General features: G+C 43.2%; 1 protein-coding gene across 3 annotated transcripts in view; it reads right to left on the minus strand.

The window, feature by feature from the left end:
- Positions 1–551: 551 nt before the first annotated feature.
- BEND7 (BEN domain containing 7) overlaps positions 552–19,846 on the minus strand; it is a 46,585-nt gene continuing 27,290 nt past the window's right edge. For 2 of the 3 annotated variants that reach the window (XM_005426286.3, XM_031061323.1), the window contains exons 7-9: positions 15,249–15,368; positions 7,169–7,219; positions 552–2,464 (exon numbers count right to left, since the gene is read on the minus strand). In XM_005426286.3, the coding sequence (XP_005426343.1) occupies positions 2,403–2,464; positions 7,169–7,219; positions 15,249–15,368 (233 nt within the window). In that variant the 3' untranslated portion in view covers positions 552–2,402. The remainder of the gene's footprint in view (positions 2,465–7,168; positions 7,220–15,248; positions 15,369–19,846) is intronic. The other variant, XR_004082300.1, reaches the window with a different exon arrangement.

The raw sequence follows: 19,846 nt of genomic DNA on the forward strand, positions 1-19,846 counted from the left end.
AGCCGATCCGGGCAGCCACTGAAATGTGAAGGAAGCTCTTGTCGGGACTTTTACCATCAGTGCTTCTTGTAAAAAGCCAAAAAGGTGTGGTGAGCTGCTGCTTCACTTCACTGGCTCCTTGGAATTGATGGAAGATTACCAGGAACATGTTTTTGCAGGAAGTATTTTCTAAGGCTAAACATTTGACGAGGGTGTGATAATGAATTACCAAGCATATATCTTTGCAGCTACTCCAACCTGTGAGTATTGGTTTGTCCTTCCTGTGTGTTGTTTCCATAGAAGCAGAGCTTAACCTTTTAAGTGCAGATTATAAAGGCACCTAATTCAATTAAAATTAGACTTCAAGCATATCAGTTTGTAATACTCAAGAGTTATTACACGATTGGATATAGATGTTGTTGTGATTGGCAAGGCCAGTGTGGTTTCTGGCTGAGCCAGCTGGAAAAATAGCATCCTGGTGGGAACTTTCAGGGTTTTCCTATGTGTAGTCCACTGGTGGCAAAGTAATTCCTCTAAAATACGGGAATCCAGCATAGAACACAGGAACACACTTGCAATTAAAGTTATTTATTGTAGGTTTTCTTTTCTGAACTGACAAAGAGGATTTCCCAGAGATTGGTAACACGACACAATGTTATACACCATTTCACAACTAGTCCCTTGTCGCTTTATTAAGAACATAGTAATTTAAAAATATCTAAATATTTACATATTAATAAAACATATATACAGAAGATTGAGACATTTTTACCTAAATATGGAATGATTTTTTTTTTCTTCTAATAAACCCTATAAAAAGATTTCTGAAGAAAGTCTGAACAGTAGTCACAGTAAGTAAACACAAATGCAATCTTCCAAATTTACAAAACGCTGATTTCATTGCTGAAGGGTTACAACACAACGGGCTGGTGCCCCCTGCCCAATGCAGGCAACTCCAAGCCATGAAGGAAGGAAAGACTCAAAATTTAAGGTTTGCAGTGCACATTCAATCTATTCCACAGTTTCAGAGAGAACATGGTCATTCCTAAAAGTCCATGGAAGGTGGGCGGGGAACAGCTGGGAGCCTGGTTTCTCAGGTGCCAACAGAACAAACTGTTCACGTTGGCTTCAGTGTTATTTGTGGGTATTCTGTGACACCTGAGAAACAGGCATTAGGATTGTTACAAAAAGAGGTTTGACATTTTGAAAACCATCCCACTCTGTAATAGCACTTCTGTTGAGACACTCAAAGGCCAAACAGTTTCCAAAAAATAAAAAAGTACCTAAGATAAGATACACACAGGGAAAGGAAACACAATGGCAAAGGCTCTAGCAAGCTCTCCCTCCAATTGCAGGACATGTGCTCAAACTGCCTGGTGATCAATAGGTGTTGCAGGTAAGACCTTCCAGATTTCTCTGTGACATTTTTAAAGTGAATTTAGTGCTGATGAAAGGTGCAGAAATGAAGGTTTGCAGGAGGGGCCACACACAGTTTTACCTTAGCCCTGACCTGACCCTTTCAGTGTCTAAGAGGGTAGTGCAATTTCTTGATCGATTCACTTGTCTTAACTGCTGAGATATCAGTACAGTGCCAGTTGAAAGGTGACTTGTTTTTTTTTAAATAGGTGAGTATTGTTGCCAAGGACAGGGAGCAGTGAGCAGACCCTCTTCTTAGAAAACAGAAAAATAATACATTTTGAAATTGAGGTGTTGAGCAAGCTGGGGGCAACAGTGAAGGGAAAATGACCACCTCCAGCAATCTGCACTACTAAGATGCTCAAGAGCCATCCCACTAGGACCACATAGGGGAAATTGTTTGAGGAACAGCTTCTCCTTGCTATAACTAGGAACCTAGGCACTGCTGGGAGAAATCCTCCTTTATACCCTCCTAAACCCAGTAAGGATTTTTTAATCAGAGATGTGTGTGACTGGTCATTGGTACCACAGCAGCCAGGAAAGGAAAAGTGGGTCTGCAGAAGCAAAGAGCTTCACCAGGTCAGATGCTCATTAAGCCCCCAGGGTTCATGGTGGAGAGAGAGGCCACCCTGGTCCCTGGGGACAGGAAGAGTCACAACTTCTTCGTGGTTTAAGATGAGACACTGCTGGCAAGCATACAAACATGTGGAAAAATACAATCATGGAGGAGAAACACAGGTAAGAGAATGACCTCAGAGTGGGTACCCCGCTAATTCAGTAATGCACGGGATGCGGAGGGAAATCATCTTAATTAAGATGAAGAACAATGAAGAGATCTGGTGGTTCATTACTTGAGGTTACATGGAAAATGCACAGACTTGTAAGAAAAACTGTATGGATGCCCATGTCTTGTAGTACACTGAAGTTCTCGTGCTGAGCTTGCAGGAACATTGCTCAAAGGAGAGGATGCTTCTATCCGCTAAGAACACTGATGCAGGATGTGAAATTCAAACTGAAAAATCTGGGTTTGCATCTATCAGGTGGTCTGTTGTGGTGTCGAAAAGGTTACCTGAAGGAAGAAAGAGTTTGAAGGAATCAGTTAAAAAAATGTAAGAATTTAAGATATTTGAAACAAAAAATTAGTATTTTAGAATTATGGAAATAATGTATTTGAGTTTTAATTTTAATTAGTGATGAGGCTGAACTGCTGGTGTGCACACAGGCAGTGCTGCTGAATTCCATTTATAGTAGAGCTCAACTGGCTAAAGAAAAGCAAATTAAATAGATTTTTTTGAATACAAAATTTGCCAGCCAAGTTTTTCACACAACATACAGTGCAGCCCACTTCAGATGTAAAGCACTCCATTAGACTTCAGCACAAACTGCACTGCTACGCTCACCCCTTTGAAGTTTAGGTTCTGAAGAAGTGAAAAAAGCACCCCATGAATTTTAAACCTTGAGTACATACTTTGGGATCTTATTTGGTAAAAACCCCCACCACTCCACAGCAGTCTAAATGCATATAGGAGAAAAAAAATATATATATACACACACCTATAAAAGGTGCACTGTGTGATTATATCCCATCTTTTAAAAAGCACTTTAAGAATGTGCTTTTTCTAAACAGAACAATGAAAAGATGGACAGAAGAATTACAACGAGGGCACTAAGAACACAGGGCAAAGAGAAGACAGACATCAATCAGCCTGAGAGGCAAATACGTCCCAATGAAAAGGGAAGACTCACAATCACGCATTGAAAGGATAAAGATTTATATTACAATAAAGGATTTATATTTAAGGTTTTGGAATAGTTTTTTCTTTTTCTTTCTTTTTTTTCCCCCAAGTTTCATTTTCTTGATATTGTATTTCAAGAGAAAAGGAGACAACCTATATAGAATTGGATTGTTGCTGTTTTCTTATCATCCGTTTCTTTACCAAGAGATTGCTCTCATCTTTTCACAAAGCTGTATCACCCCTAGACCTGAGGATTGGGATGTTAGTGTTTCAGCTTCCGTTAGGGATATCAAAATTCTTTCTCATCTCGAAATTAACCCCAGAGTGGAGAAACTACACAAACTCTCAGCATGGCTGTGGTCCCAAGCAGGGGCAAGGAGTGCTACCTCATGGTCCTAAACCTGCCTACATCTTTCCAATCCAATTTACAAGATAAGGATTCAAAAAAAGGGTGTTGCAGTTGTGTTACATTTGTTCTCATATGCAGAATTTACTGGTTATGCCTTCCTTTTGTTTTTCTTTGAACCACAAAATCCCAATGCTTTTTGTAAATTGTACACTGAAAGAAGATGAGCCTTTTCACAATACCATCTTACACAGAAAGACTCTAAAAGGTGCCACATCCTCATCCTGATAAAGATCTATCTCACACCCTCCAGGTATCCTGTATCACCAAGAAACTAATCAGCCTTTCCACTGAGCCCAGGATAATTACCCCCAGAGCTGTCTGATCTGTCTCAGCTCAGGTCTGGACACAGCCTGCAGCTTTGCTTAGGTGCAAAAGCTGGAATTCTCTGAGACATGAGCTTTGATAACATTTGTTAGGGGCAATTCTTCTAGTATTTTCTTGAGATTTATCTGTCAATGAACCAAAGTTCCCAGCAAGTTTAACTGCCACAGTTCTTCCAATTTACTTTAAACACCCTTCAATCAACAGCCTTTAAAGCCAAGGCCCTCTTACTATAGAGGGTGATTTTAACACAGGAGCATAATTTCTGTTCAGGAGTGCTAAAATATAATTGGGAAAAATGTCTTAGCTTTATGAGGATGTACCAGCTTCATTATTTTTACCAGGCTTTTGAGTTCCAAAAGAGCTTTCTGAAAACAAAGCATCTCCTGCTCTCCTGAAATCCCAGGACTTTGCTAGTTTGTGGGCACAGAGGGAGCTGGTTCAGACCTGGCTGTGGGCACTGGCACCAATTAACTGCACTCAGAGCCTGGTCCTGCTGGCACCAAAAGAGAGACACCTCCAAACACAACTGCAGCTGACCTGGCCTTCCCTCTGGAAGCAGCTCTCTTCCCACCAACGATGGAGGGAGTTGAGAGCAACCACACCTCTGACTGAGGTGTCCCAAATGAAGTGTCAGCCAGAGGCTACAATCCAAAATCATACAGACTGAGACATTCCAGCACTCATAGTCCACATATACCCAGATCTCGTTCATAATGGCATTGGTGTCACAGGCAGGACTGACAGAGCTGGAAAGGCAGATTTAAGGCATCTGAGATTTCCCTTATTTTTTGGCACCAAAGCTTATCATTGATTTAAATAATTCTCCCTGGGTGCTTTTGCTTCACAGTTTGTTCAGTTATTGAAGATCAAGAGAGGAAGTGTTCATGGATAGCTCCGATACCCCCACATCTTTTCTCCCCATCCAGTCACCTGCAAGATCCCCTCAACCAACCCAATTCACTCTGGTTTTATTACATCAAAGCACCAGGTTAACCACTGATCACAGAATTACAGGATCATTTAGGTTGGAAAAGATACTTAAAATCCTGCACTGCTAAGTCCACCAACAACCATGTCCCCAAGTGCCACATCTACACATCTTTTCAATACCTCCCAGGACCATGACTCCACCACTTCCCTGGACAGCCTGTTCTGGTGCTCGACAACACTTTTGGGGAAGAAATTTTTCCTAGTACCTGAGGCCATGATTTATCTGGTATTAGCTGTCATCTGCAACCAAGGCCCATGGCATGAGGCACTGCACAAACACAGTCAGAGAGACTTTTCCCCAAAGATTTTTCAAGCTAAACAGAGAAGACAGCTAAATAAATTGCATGCAGACTCTCTTTAAAGAACCTGTCAAGCACCCTTTTGTAAAACCAGCTGTACTAAAACAGGGAAAGACCCCTGTAAAAATCATATTCCACCTCTTTTGCTGCATTCCTTGATACAAAGCAGCTATATTTTGGCTCTGTCTCATAATTACTGTCATTATACTGTCTGTGTATCACTTTAAATAATCTGCTTCCAACAACAGTATGATATTACACAGATCTGTCCTATAAAGAGGCACTAGCACACATATAATAATGGGTGTGAGTCAAATTCTTGGCTCGCAGCCTGTGAGCATCACCTCCCCCCCAATGCAAACTGCAGCATGGTTTATTTAGGCATCCTTCCACAGGTAGTGTGGAGCAGTACACATCACATACAAGCATTTCAGCTCCAAAGCTGCATGCATGGATGCCCAAAGGTGTACAAGCAAGCAGACCACAGGGGTGATCTGCAGTGGAGTGGAAAGGGAGTCGCCTTCTCTATCACAACCACCTCAGCACGTTCATCTCCATCCCTGATGCACGACCCGAGCAGTGACTACAGAAACTGCTCCAAGAAACCTACAGCAAACTGTTCATTCTGCTCCAGAGCAATGAAGAGATAACACTACACCACGTTAACAACCTTTATTAGGGTCCTCTCACAGCGGAATTGCTTCCCTCCCTGATAAAAGAAACCAACAGGATGTTGCTTGGAAGGGACCTTTCAAAGCAGAGCTTCCTGCATCTTTCATCCCAGCCGCAGCCTGCCATATTATTCAGCCAGGAAAGCAGGACGGCGGCTCCCAGGCAGCGCGTGCTCCCAGCCCCCCCTGGGTCCCTGCCAGAGCCAGACTAAAGCTGCTTGTCCTCCCAACTGCTCTGCTGCTCCTATTCCTTAGTAACTGCACGTGCTCCAACAGCGCTCCACGGCTGGCAGCTGCTGCTCCAGCGCACAGCAGCGTGGTGTGAAAGCTCCTTCTCCAGCCCTTGTGCAAGAGAGATTAGGGAGGCCTGGCACAGGAGACAGATGCTGTGATGGGCACCAGTAGTCTCCCGTGCTCCCCACAGCTGTCAGGTACAGTGTGGTGTGCTCAGAAACTCAGTACCAGCCCTGTCCTGCTCTTTCAGCAGTGGCATTGCTGATCTCCAACCATCCTTTGTTGTTAAACGAAATAACACAAAACCGCACTCTAATCAATGACGTTATTTGTCTGCCCAAGATCCTCTCTCATTTGGGGATTAGAAGCAGCATCTCGGTGACATTACAGACTCTGAAATGCAGGGAACCATCTCCCCAGACTCTGGCCCCATTGGATTTTCAGAGGATGGCAGCTCAGCTCCTACCATCATGGCACCTACTGATGGACTAACTCTTAATGTGAGGGTGCTTCAAATTTCAGTCTCAGTCTGGTGATTTCAGCACCAAATTCAACAGTGTGGAAAAATGTTATTTCCCAGACTACACAGCTGCACAGCCAAGCTGCTGCATAGCAATTGTCAGGCTTTTAAGGCAGGGTGGCTGCACTTCAAGAACAAGTAAACTAACACTCAACTAGCATGTAAAAATGTCTGCAATCCTGTGAGTCCAAGATATTATGGCTAATACAGCCAAGAACTCAACAGATGTGACACTACAAGTGATTGTGTTTGTCCCTACCAATAACTCTGTTAAGAGATAAAAAACACTCCCAGAAATATCAGGGATGAGCACAAGTCCCTATCTGGCATAAGAAGTGTAACTTACAGGCCTTATTAGCTTAGCTGCTCCCATGGACCTTGAGGTTTTATGAATATGAAATTGAGGGGAAAATTGTAAGATTCTGATGCATTTGTTTTTTAACACAGACCATTCAAAACTTTAGATAGCAAAGCCCTGTGTGCAATTACCCAGCTGTACATGGCAAGTCAGGATTATTGAAAAGTGCTTCTGTGCCATAAATAAACAAAAACACATACGGAAGACTGATAAAAATTTTCATGCATTTTACCTGTTTGTAGTAGAGAAATGTCCGGCTTCTCATCACAGTCAGTTGCCTCTGCTGATTACAAATATAAACAAGAAATCTCATTACTTTTACTGAATACGGGAATGCGATTAAAAAGCTGCAGACTGTGAAGTGGTTTTGCATTTTCTATCTACTTTCCTCAGCTGCAAATTTGCATGTGCTCTGTTAAAAACTCACTGCTTGGAGGAAAAGGTCATATAATAAGAATGCAAACTTGGAAGAGGCAGTTGGGTATTAAGAAGCAATTGTACCAGCAATGGGATGGAGTAACACTTGTTCTTTTTAAGGTTTCAGGATATCTGTATGATAAGAGGAGTTGTTATCACTTGATAAAGCCACAACAAAAGTTCCCAGCGGTCCTTAGAGGAAGAGCTTGCAGGCTGGAACTCCACCCACCGACAGTCATCCCATGCCTGCAGGGAAAGGAACACTCCCATTTCTGCACCCTAACTTCCCATGACCACAGGCAAGCTCACTTTGCAGGGGACAGATTTACTAGGGCAAAGTGTCTTCAGAAACGCAGGTGGGTGCCCAGTGTAATTAAAAAAAGCATGTGACCACACTGGCAATTAATGTGTATCTACACACATGCTTTCAACCCACAGCTTATGCAAGAGCATTTGACTTAATTTGGCCCACGGTGAAGGGAGGCTAAAAGCCTAATTTGTTAATTTTGTGTTTGCCAGAGGCCAAGGGAATGCACAGACATAGCTTGCCTCACTCAGCAGATGTGCAGGGACTTGTTAGGCTGTAGTACCTGGGACGTGCATGTGAACCCTGAGTAAATCAAAGGTGTGTAACAGGAAATCCGTGCCTAACCTAAACAAGCCCTAGTCAAAATCCTATTACCTTTGTCTTTTGGCACTGCAGCATGATATTTAAGGCCTTTGAAGCACAATGAGATCTTTGAGGGCACTTCAGCAAATGAGGTGTGGTCATACAGGACAAGCCCATTATCACTGAATCACAGAATAGTTTGGGTTGGAAGGGATCTTAAAGGTCACCCAGTCCAACCCTCCTGAAATTAGCAGGGAGAGAGCTTCAACTAGATCAGGTTGCTCAGAGCCCTGACCTTGAATAATTCCAGGGATGGGGCATCCAGCATCTCTCTGAGCAGCCTGTGCCAGTGTTTCAGCACCTCATTGTAAAAAATTCTTCCTTACATCTAATCTAAATCAACCATGTTGTATTTTAAAATGATCACCCCTTGTCCTATGAACTACAATGTACAAAGTCTGTGTGGTGGATGTATATCTGCTCACATCCATTCACTGCACAATATCCACAGGGATCAAAACCAAGGCTGCAGATCAACTAAGCAACTCAGTTCACCTCCCACTTGAGACTAAGCCAACTGTCCTGATTATCTTTATCATGGCTCTGCATATGAGGATGTTCAGTTGTTGCCTTCATGATGATAATGTCTAATCCACCTCCTAATCTACATTAGTTTTCTAATGTAATCCATCAACCCTTGTCTCTCCATCCCTGGTCCAAGAGACTACTGTCTCTCCCTCATGCCTGGATGTCAGGTTAGTTTTTAGCTATGTGCTCTCAGTTCTGCAAAATTAACTGAACCAAAGAAAACATAAACAAACTAAAACCCTAGTATCAGGCAGCTTTCCTCCCACAAAAGGTTTAAATGCAGAGCCCTGGTAAGTTCATGGCACAGACTTGCAAGTGACTCAGTGGAATTGAGACCTTTCTCTGCTTTCTGTGAAAGGTGGCACCCTGAGCAGGAACAAATTCAGTGCCTGGTACAGCTCACTGTGAAAACCTTGAATTTTGGAGGGAACTAAATGGGAAGGGATCACCTAGGCTGGTTTGAATCTGGACCAGACTCTCAGTGATAGAAGGACTGGATGTGTAAGGGAGGAGACAGCATGGTGCAATGAGAAGGCAAAACTCAGCCAATGGGATTTACATGGCTTTAAAAATCCTGTCTGAGAAGTCTGAGGCTAACTTCTAGCAATGCTGTGAAGAACTACCTGCACCAGGTGATTCTGTGGCACAACTCAGCACACAAGGACAAAGCTGCATCTGGCCCCTTGGGTAGAAGGGAGCCAAGCTACGAAAATGGGGGAGGCTGGATCTGAGTGCTGGCAAAGGACTGGACAGCATTCCCTCTATGAATATCAAGGGTGGTACCAATGGGCTGCCCACTGTAGTGACAGCTTTTCTAGAAATTTCTGCAGCAATTCGTGAAGTAGCTCCAGAGACGTGGCCACCTTTCTGCCTAACTCTTCCTACACCAGATGAAAGCAATAATACAGAAAGAAACAAATGGAAACAAAGAACTTCCAGAAGGTAAGGACTTGAGTCTTCAACTCTACAGAACCAGAAGTTACCTGGCCATTTTAATCTGGCAGAAGACTGATAAACGAGGTTCAGCTCTCCACCAATTGTTCCAGTCTCATTCCTCATGCCAGCACATGAATGTTTATACAGTCACCAAGATCAGATCCAGTTAAAAACTGACAACATGGCCACAGGAATGCCTGTGCCAGCACCAGAAAGGGAGTGGGAGCACAGCAGATGCCCAGAGAGCTACTCACTCTTCTCAGCAGCTGCCAGGATTTGTTTTATGAAACTGGATGTGTAATTGCAGCTCCAGGTGAAGCTGGAAATAACACAGGGGAATGGCAAACATCTTGCCCTCCTAACATGGATATAAACCACCAGTCTCTTACATGTCATTCCAAGAAGAAAGGAAGGTTTGCCTTTGACAACCACACCCACAGACTGCCAGCCAAACCTCACTGTCCTGGGCCAGCTTTCAAGACAAGGCAAGCAGGAAGAGAGCCTACTGTGGGAACTCAGAGCCTCTTCTCTGTCCTTTGCTCAGATAGAGTGCTGCAGACCTTGCAAAATAATGCTGGTAGTCATTTCCTTAGGTTCCCCCCAGATTGTGTAGCTTCTGAGGTACATGTCTGTCTGTTAAGTGTACACTTGCTGCTTTCCTGGAAAGAAGTACATATGTGCTCAGGGCTGGGAAGTTGAATACAGCAGTTACTATTTTAATATTGCTGGTTTTTATCTAAAATACTGGCCACAAACACACTGTACCACATGCTGCACTTCATTCTACATCCTTCCTGGCCCTGTGTGTATTGCTAAGCAAAAATCAACCTAATCTCTTGCAACATGTAGATATTATGTCAAAAGCAGAAACCAGGGAATCAGAAGGCTGAAGAAAAACAGAAAGAAGAAAAAGCCTCATGTAAAACAATGGAAGCAGCAGTTTGAACAAGGACATGGGAGAAAAGCATATTCCCAGGGAAAAAATGATAAATATTTTTTCCTTCTTCCCCACTATTTTACATTGCAATAAAGTAATGTTAATTTTAAAAAACAATTAAAGGATGAAGTATCATGGCATGTGATTTATTTAAATGAATCTTGCCTGAACGTTTGCAGCACGTTTTCCAAAACTGCTGTATTTTCCTTTAAGGAGTCAGGCAATCCAAAGGCTCCAGGTTATGCACAAATAATCACTGGGCATGAACAGCCCATGGACTGTGGCAGTGTTAGAACAGAATCACAGCATATCCTGAGCTGGAAGGGACCCACAAGGATCATCCAACCCCTGGCCCTGCACAGGACAGCCCCAGGAATCCCACAGTGTGGTAATTTACATATTATTGTTATTACATATTACCCCACAGCATCAGCTTTCCCATGGACAGCTGCTATGGAATAATGGCTCACGGGCTCTTCAAAACATAAAAAGGGAGGAAGAACTTACTGTGGGAGATGTGTGAACCCTGACCTGCTGCTTATTAATGGATGGAGAGTTTAGTAATCAAAAGGCTCGAATGCAGTGCCTGCACAGAGGTGACAGGAACAGCCAGCCAGCTCCCTCTGATTTTACCCATTTAAGATCTCTGTGATAATGGCTGACTGTGTCCCTCTGTGCTGCCACTGGCAAGGCCACCAGACACCAGCTCTTGTTCTCTTTTGCAGGGCGAAGGGACCACGCTGGGGCAAGCCCAGCACCGTAAATTATGAGGCAATTTGCATTGTAATTCATGCTGCTTTAAGAGGGGAACCCATGCACATGCACTTCCCTTGACTTCTTTCCTTCCAGGGCAACTTTGCATCCCATCCCATCCACCAAAACAGTTCAGCTCCTCTTCTGGGAGAAGACAGACCTGGCATGATGAAGCTGTGCTCCACTATGCTCTGCTGTTGGCATGACATGGGACCAGTAGTCAAGGCTGAAGAATATTATCATACTCTTTAATTTTAATTATAACATCTGTTTGTAACATTAACCTCACAGTCTCTTCTCCCCTTTGTGACAGCTAACTTGTGAAATTTTGAAAAGACTGAACAGGGCCAATAAAAATTTAATGGCAGCGGCAGCTTTATTCTCAGATCTAACAAATAAAAAAACCCTACCCAAGTCTCAGATCTCAGGCAATAATCTAAAAGAACTAAGAAAAAGCTGAAGCAAAATAAATAAATTAAATAAAACAGAATATTCCCAGCGATGAAAAATATTGTCATTGATTCCGAACGTAAATGAATTTTTATTTGGCTTAGGATAACAACCTTTCAAAATCTACACGGGGGAACTATTTTCTAGAAAGCGGAATTTTTAAGTGTTTTTTTTGATTAGCTTTTGAAATAAGGAGCTTTTTCAGTCCCTAATTCTAGGAGATGAGCCAAATATGGTAAATAAGGTTGGAGCTGGGCAGCATCTATGATCTAGTGATCATAATTTCATTTAATTTGGAAACACTCATGGGAGTACACCCTATAGAAGGGGCTACAAAAAGCAGATCCACCCCAGTTGTTTGATAGAATTCTCTGAAATTATTACTGTAATTGAAAGATAGAGCAGGATTTACATTTTCAGACTGAAATAATGTTCCACAGGATAAAGTGGAGAGGGCTGCTCATGAATGCAGTGTCTTGCTGTCTGATTTGAAATGAAAAACTCAACAGAGGATGCACTGAATGGCTTGGGGGAAGGCAAGCAGGATGAAAAGCCTGTCCCTCCTCTTAAATACTTCTGCTATTAAAATTTAGCCCAACACAGTGCTGACTAAAAAGTTGTCTTGTGACCTCTGAAATAAATGGATCATCTTAAGCTTTTTCCATATAAAGCCTGTGCATTATGACAAACCAGGAAGTGATGCAGATAAATAATGAGATCAAGCACCAGGGAGACACATTGGGTCAGAAAGTCCTGGGTGAAGTTAGATAACTGGTGGCTCAGATTTGTTCTTTGGGCACCTCAGCCTATCCCCACAAGATCAGCTGACATGTTCCTGTGAGCAAGTGGAGACAAAACTCAAAGAGAATGACCTGGGAGTATGGACATAGGACACTTGCTCAGCTTCTGCTCCAGTGGCCACAAGCAGACTGGGAGAGCTCAAGAGCTCAGCCAGAAGAGTGATGAATCCCACATCCCAGTGGCTGGAAGTCCCATAGTTTTAAAATACTTAAAAGCCAAGGTTTACAACATGAAGGTCTGGAAGAGCTTCTCCCTCCATGTTTGCTCTCCACTCCTGTTTTGGTCTCTAAATTACACACAATTTTGGTATGGTTTCACAATAAATAGAGAAATTGTGCATAATTCCAGCATTACTAGTTCTATATCAGGATAAAGCTGCTGAGGGCTGAGAGACTACCCTACCAAACCCCACAACATCCTTCCCTTGATTCTACAGACCTCCCCAGGCATCAGCTAACAGCCAGTGCTGGACACAAAATACAGGAATAGATGGATCTGTTGCCTGGTCAGTTCTAGATTCCTCATATCAGAAGCTCACAACTGTAGCATAAAAGTACCAACAAATCTTCTTTCAACAACACAAGGATGTTACTGCAACCAGCTGTCTGCTCCTGCCTCTCTGCTCCCATCTACTGTTTTACTGTCACAAAGGCCTGGGAAACTTCTTTTCTTCAGAGCAAGGTCAGGCTGGGCTAGCTACAGCCACCAGAGGAGATGGCAGTGGCTGGAAAGGTGCAAGTGGCCACAATGCTGTGTTCAGTCACTCCTGACACACTGAAAACAGACTGTGGCCACATTAGAGAGAAACTGGGGCACTTCAGAGATTGGCCAGTAAACAGCACAAAAAAAAGAGCTTTTCTACCAATCTAGGTATTGTGCAGGGGTTTTTTCAACAAATAAGCTTGAGGGGCTGCTAGGTACACTGCTGCTCACTGTGCATCCACATACAGGTGAACAAGTTACCTTCCCTCTGCAGCACAGACAGGGGAGCCTATCTGATTCTGGCACACTACTCAGCTTTGCTTATTTTCCTTCATAGTCTTGCTAGCTTACATACAAAATCCCCTGCTTAGATTCTCCCATCCTGAGCAAGGACCAGAGATAGAGGTGGCCCCATTTGAAAAGCAAAAGCTGAATGTCATTGTCATTTTAATTAATATCCTGCAGAGGCAAGAAGAAAAGCAAATAAAAAAGGATGAAAGAAAATAAAAATCAAAACAAAATTAGGTCAATCCTCTTTCCTGAGGGATCTTCTGCAGACAACCCAAGGACCCTCTGATCCCCATATCCTGCACTGCACCCTTCACCTTACTGTAGCCTGACATCCCACTTCCACCCTCCTGTCCTGGGGAGGCCCAAAGGCAGCTTTGGAAGGGGCAGAAAACAATCCTGTTGTACAACACCAGTAATCTGACACTGCCTTTAACGAGATTATCTTGTATCCCTCTGTCCTCCCTCCCCCAATACACAAGAAACCCTTTTTAAGGCCAGTGCTGGTTTGTTTCTCTACCCTGGGAAGCTTATGCTACCGAATAATCTGCACTTTTGTCCTCCCCCTGCGTTATTTCTGTCTCTGGGTGTTTCTCATTTTCCTCTCTCTTATGCTTTTCCCTCCTGGCATTAATAACATCGTGGAGAATGATTTCAGATGCCAGCCTGAGTGTGTGTTTCAGAAATGCAGCTTTGGAAAGGTTGGCCCTGTGAGATAGGGAGATGAGGAGGACATTTCCTGTGGTCTCACTCACCACCAGGGACTACAGGGTGAGCATCCCCTGTGGAACCATCAGGTTTTTCCCATCCCATGGATGCTAACAGGCACTTAATTGTGCTGATAGGCAGAAGGGAAGAGGGGAAAAGGCAGGCAGCTAAATACAGTAACAGCAAAGGACTGTGTTTAAGGAGGTGGCACAAGTGAAGTGCCTCAGACAACAATGTCAGATATGCCCAGGGAGAGACAGGCAAGAAATACAACCCTGAGAGAGCCTTAAGAAACCTGCAGGCTGAGAAAGGGGAAGTGAAGCCTCGTGGAGAAAGCCCCTTGTAGGACTGGAGGGATGAAGATGGGAAAGAGACTAGTTATGGTTTATAAGGTAAGTACATGTCTCCTAATCAGTAACACTGCTTTCCCAAGAACCCCACTGGGGATATCCAGGCTGCACACTCATGGCTGGAGCTGAGGGCTCAGGAGCCACATGCTGTCAGGGTGAAAGCTCAGCAATGAGCTCGCTGCAGGCTGGTCCCAAGCATCCAGGTTATCCCAGCCCAGGCTGAGCAGCTTTGCTGCAAAACCCTGCCTAGATTACCTGTCACTGCTGGCAAGCTGCCTCCCACGTATTGCAGAGCCTTGCTGGCACAACCAGGGTGGGTGGCTGGCTTTTCTTTTTTGTTTTGGGTTTGTTTTTCTGATTCTTTCACAAGGAATGTGAGAAGACTCATCTATTCTTCCAGACACATACAGTTTAGAGGGAAAGGTCAGTTAACAGTACAGTCAGTGGCTTGTCAGACTAAATAACACAGAATTAAAAAACTTCTACTTGCAACCCTGGATGGATCAGCTAATTTCTGGGAAGAAGAGTTTGGATGCTAAAGGAAAGGAGACAACATCTGAGAAACACTCAAACTTAACTTGTCTGTAGAGACAGCTCCTAAACCTGCTACTATTCCAAACCCACAAAACCTGCTAAAGTGTTAAGAGTTCTAATTTTCATAGAATGAACAAGTACAACTCTACAGTCAACAGGAAAAATACTTCTGTGGATACAAAGGCTCTAAGCTTTTAATCTTACACTCACATGTTGTAACTCATATTTTTATACATACCTGAACCTCTTTTTAATCGTCTTCTTGCAAGTTTAATTTGATCCTGAAGAATCTGGACCCAGTCCCTAGGACCAGGAAGTTTATCCACATGGTTAGCAGTGCAGTATTTTTCTGTAAAGACTGAAATAAAAAGATACCACATTTTTGAAACATGCCACCAAAAATGGAGAAAAGGAGATGGGAGAGGGTGATAATCAAAATATATGAAATTACTCCATTATCATACAGAATTTTAATGGCCAATTGTAGGATTGAGAGAATAAATCCCAACTCAGTGTTTCACAAGTTCACCATTCAGAAGTGACTTGGCTGCATAAATATCACAGGAATGGCATCATTACTATGTATAAAAGCCTGTCCCAGAGAAATGTTCTACACCTGATGTCTTCATGAATTTCACACAAAATGATCACAGAAAAATAACAGTGCACTTAGAACTGAGTCTCAGATGTGGCAGGCACTTGTTAATCCTGCCTTCCATATGGTAAGATAGAGAACTGAAGATCTGGTCATTTGGTGGCCTCTTGGTCAGGTTCCTAAGGCTGCAGGCAAAGTCATGAAAGAGTAAAGTCCCACCACTGTGGAAATCTCCACAGTTTTTATACTGCCAAACCAGATGGAATAGAATTTTTATAAAGCTACTAAAAAAAAAAAGGCACTATTACTGAGAAAAAAAATATCCTACAGGTCCAATTTTGTGTTTTGTAAAAAAGGCACAGAGAGAGTCAACATTATCTTTAAATCCATATTTACAACAAACCTAACAGTGTTATACCAAAAATACAGAATTATAAATGGAGTGAAACTAATGCAATTGATGCAACTGAGAGGCATGCAAAAAATAAATAAGTGCAGAAATAGAAAAAATATTCTTGCTGTTAGTATTGCTATTGTAAACTTGGTCAGAGGTCTCAGAGCCCAGTGTCCAATTATGACTGGCAAACAAAGAGAGAAAGCTGGTCCCAGCTCAAGGGATTTGTAATCCTTGAGAACGAGTATCACACAAATGGGATCGGGAAATGGGCAACAAAAAATGACAATTTCAGTATTTTCATACACACACTTTGAAGCAGCACTACCTGCTAAGTAATCCCCCCCTCCAAACTCCTTCCATGCTAACAGCTTCACAAAATGATAGCAAGGCAGGCATCAGCAACACTTTGCTGGGCACTCTGATCTACAAGGACATCAGACCAACTCTGAGGGCTGCCCACAGAAGTCAATACATCCCCAGACATTCACAGTGTTTGATTTGCAACAAACATCATCTTTGTGAAGGTAGAAATAATCTTTCCCTTCTGAATCCATATGGTATCTGACACAATGGGCACCTGATCAATGTCTTGTGACTCCTACTTACTTAAAACAGGCAACTGCTCAATGTGTGCTTAGAGAAATAACAAGGTGGACAAAAAGGAATGGGAATGCAGCAGCAAAGAGGCAAGAATTGGGACCTACCCAAGAACTGGGACGTGCCTTTCTAGTCCACCCAAGCTGTATGGTATTAACAGACCCTCTGCCATGGAAACATAGACTGGTTTAAATTTAAAGGGGACTTTCAAGACCATCTAGTCCAACCCCAGTGCCATAAGCAGGGATATCTTGCACTTCCTCAGATTGCTTAATGCCCTGTCCAAGCTGACCTTAAACACTTTCAGGCATAGAGCACCCACAGCTTTTCTGGGCAAACTGTTTCTATAGTCTCATCACCATCATCATCATCATCAAAAAAAAAAGGCTTCCTAATGTTCAACTAAATGTACCCTCTTTCAGTTTAAAGCCACCGCCCTTTGTCCTGTCACTACAGGCTCTGGTAAAATATCCATCCTCATCTTTCTTACAAGCCCCTTTTATATATTAAAAGGCCACAATAAGGTCTGCTAGAGCTTTGTGTTCTTCAGGCTGAACCACCTCAAATCTCTCAGCCTGTCTCCACAGCAGAGGTGCTCCAGCCCTCTGAGCATCCTGCTGGTCTCCTCTGGAACTGCTCCAACAGGTCCATGTGTTTCCTGTGCTGGGACCCCAGAGCTGGTGCAGCCCTGCAGATGGGGTCTCACCACAGCGGAGCAGAGTTACAGAATCATGCCCACAGCTCCTGTGGATTTTTTGTCTATCAGTACCCCTAAGTCCTTCTCTGCAGGGCTTTTCTCAATCCCTTCATCCACCAGTCTATACTGATACTGGGGATTGCCCTGACACAGATGCAGGACCTTGCACTTCGTCTTGTTAAACATCTGGAGGTTCACATGGCCCATTCCTCCAGCCTGCCAAGGTCCTGGATGGCATCCCTTTCCTCCTGTCAACCAACCACACCACTCAGCGTGGTGTCATCTGTAAACTTGCTGAGGGTGCCCTAGAAACCAGTGCCTTTGTCATTGATGAAAATATTAAACTGTACTGGTCCCACTATGGATCCCTGAGAGACACATCACACTTATATCTGAACACAGCTCATTGATTTCTGCAGGGAAGGATTTCACTGGCTGAATTTCTAGTCAACAACTCAAAGGAAAAATAACTGCTTCTGACTAGTTTTATTTTTTCATCTTTTTTTTCCCCATAGTTCTGAGTGAAAGACTCACAAGAGAAGCTGACTGCCCAGGAGAAACACTGCAACTGATACAACAAGTGCCACTGAATACCCAAAGTCAAAAGAGAGAATTGCTCCCTGGCTAATCATTCTGTTGCAGAAGCATTAAATTACTTTTAAGGACAGCAGTGAAAATGTTTTCAGACAGGAAGAGTGATTTTCAAGCAAACAGTCCCTCCTTTAAATTCTCGGCCCATTTTTGTCATTAATGTAGCCTTTTGTATCTCTGTCATGGAAAAGGACTGAAAGTGCCACTAAAGGATATCTGGGCACGTGGTAGAAGAATGTCTTAATGATAATAATGCAAACAACATGATGTTGTTCTTGTAGAGATTTCATACTGGCCCAGTTATTTCTTGGAATAAATGAAACCACAGTGTCTGACAGCCCAGCTCCTTGGAGGGAATAAGGGTGCTATTGGAGCCAGACTGAGTGAAGACCCACAGGACATCAGACCTTGGCATCTTTACCCCATCACAGCTTTTAGGGACAGGCTTCCCTATCAGGGATCAGGCACCAGCATTTGGGCAATACTGTAAATGCCAATAGAGATCACTGTTATGGCAGTGGTACCTAGTAGTACCACCACAGATTAAATTTTTCTGTTGGAACTACAAGTCCCTCCTTTCTTCTCTTAAACTCAAGGAAAGAGTTTAAGCCAAGCCTCAGAATTTGCTCCACTAGTACAGTCTTAGCTACTGAGAAACACTGCTCTCTGCAGTGTGTACCAGCTGCTATTTCAGTAGTCCTGTTGCATTTACTGTAAAAATTTATCAAGTGCTGCTCAAATTAGAGTGGGTTTTTTGGAAGTAATTTTGAACTCCTCTTTCTTTCATTTAACTTATTTATTAAAGCTTTTCAGAAACAATGAGATACAGCTAGAGAGAATTCAGACAGATTTTTGCAGATTACTGAGCTCAAGAAAAGAAGGTACAAAATGGCGTTTGTGATTTAAACCTAAATACAAGCATAACTGTAACAAAGTCTGTCAGCTGCTCTGGAAGGTATATCAGGACTATGACATAGGCACAGCATACACTCTGCTGCAGAACTGCACACTTGAGAGGGTCCTCTGAAGGCCTCCATGCCCAGCCTGCTGCTCAAAGCATGGCCAACTAGATCATAATGCTCTGGCCTGTGACCAGTCACATTTTGAGTATTTCCAGGGGTGGAGGTCCTGCAGCCCCTCTGAGCCCCTACTGCACTGCTCAGCCCTTGTGTTGAAAATGCTTCTCTTTATCAAATTGCAACTTTCCACGTGTTCAGGGCCTCTTGTGCCCCTGTGAAGAGTCTGACTCCACTTGTCCACACCATCCCATTAGGTAGTTGTGAACAGCAGAAAGTTTCTCCTGAATCATCCTCTCTCCAGTTCTCTCAGCCTGCCCTCATTCGATACTGGAGCAGGGAAGTGGTGAAATCTTGGTGGTCCCTCCACTGGACTCAAGCCAGTTTGTCAATGCCTTTCTTTCACGGGGAGAGGGGTCCAAAAGTTGGCACAGAGGTGGTTGCAGAAGATTTTCCTGCCTCCTTTTGCTGCCAATGGACTCACAGAAGCTCTTCTTATTGCCCTGTCTCCTAAGTTAGCAATCTGTACCTGAGAACAAGTCACAGCCTCTAAAATAAGCTCCCCTCTTAGAGCTTATTTTTGGCCTGCCTTTTGGTAATGTGGGTATTGTCCCTACAACATCAGATTTCAAAATAGAATCTAGTTCAGAAACTCTGGCCTAATAATATCAGCTCTTTATATGCTGTCATCACAGAGTTTGAAGGAACATGTGTTCTTCTGGAAGCTAGATAGCAGTGAATGCTAGGAAAAATCACCCAGCAAAAGGTGCTCATACCAAGAAATTTGCTCCCCCAAGAGAAGGACCACTGCATTTATGAGCATCAAACAAATCTCATGCCCCTATTATCTTCCTTCATCTCTCCCCAATCCAGCCACCAACTACTGAAAAATTTACAGAGCAGACACAGTCAAATAAAGTGCAAGACTCAGAACCTTGACTGA

This window comes from Geospiza fortis, unplaced genomic scaffold (assembly GCF_000277835.1).
Source record: "Geospiza fortis unplaced genomic scaffold, GeoFor_1.0 scaffold428, whole genome shotgun sequence".
Classification (NCBI taxonomy): domain Eukaryota; kingdom Metazoa; phylum Chordata; class Aves; order Passeriformes; family Thraupidae; genus Geospiza; species Geospiza fortis.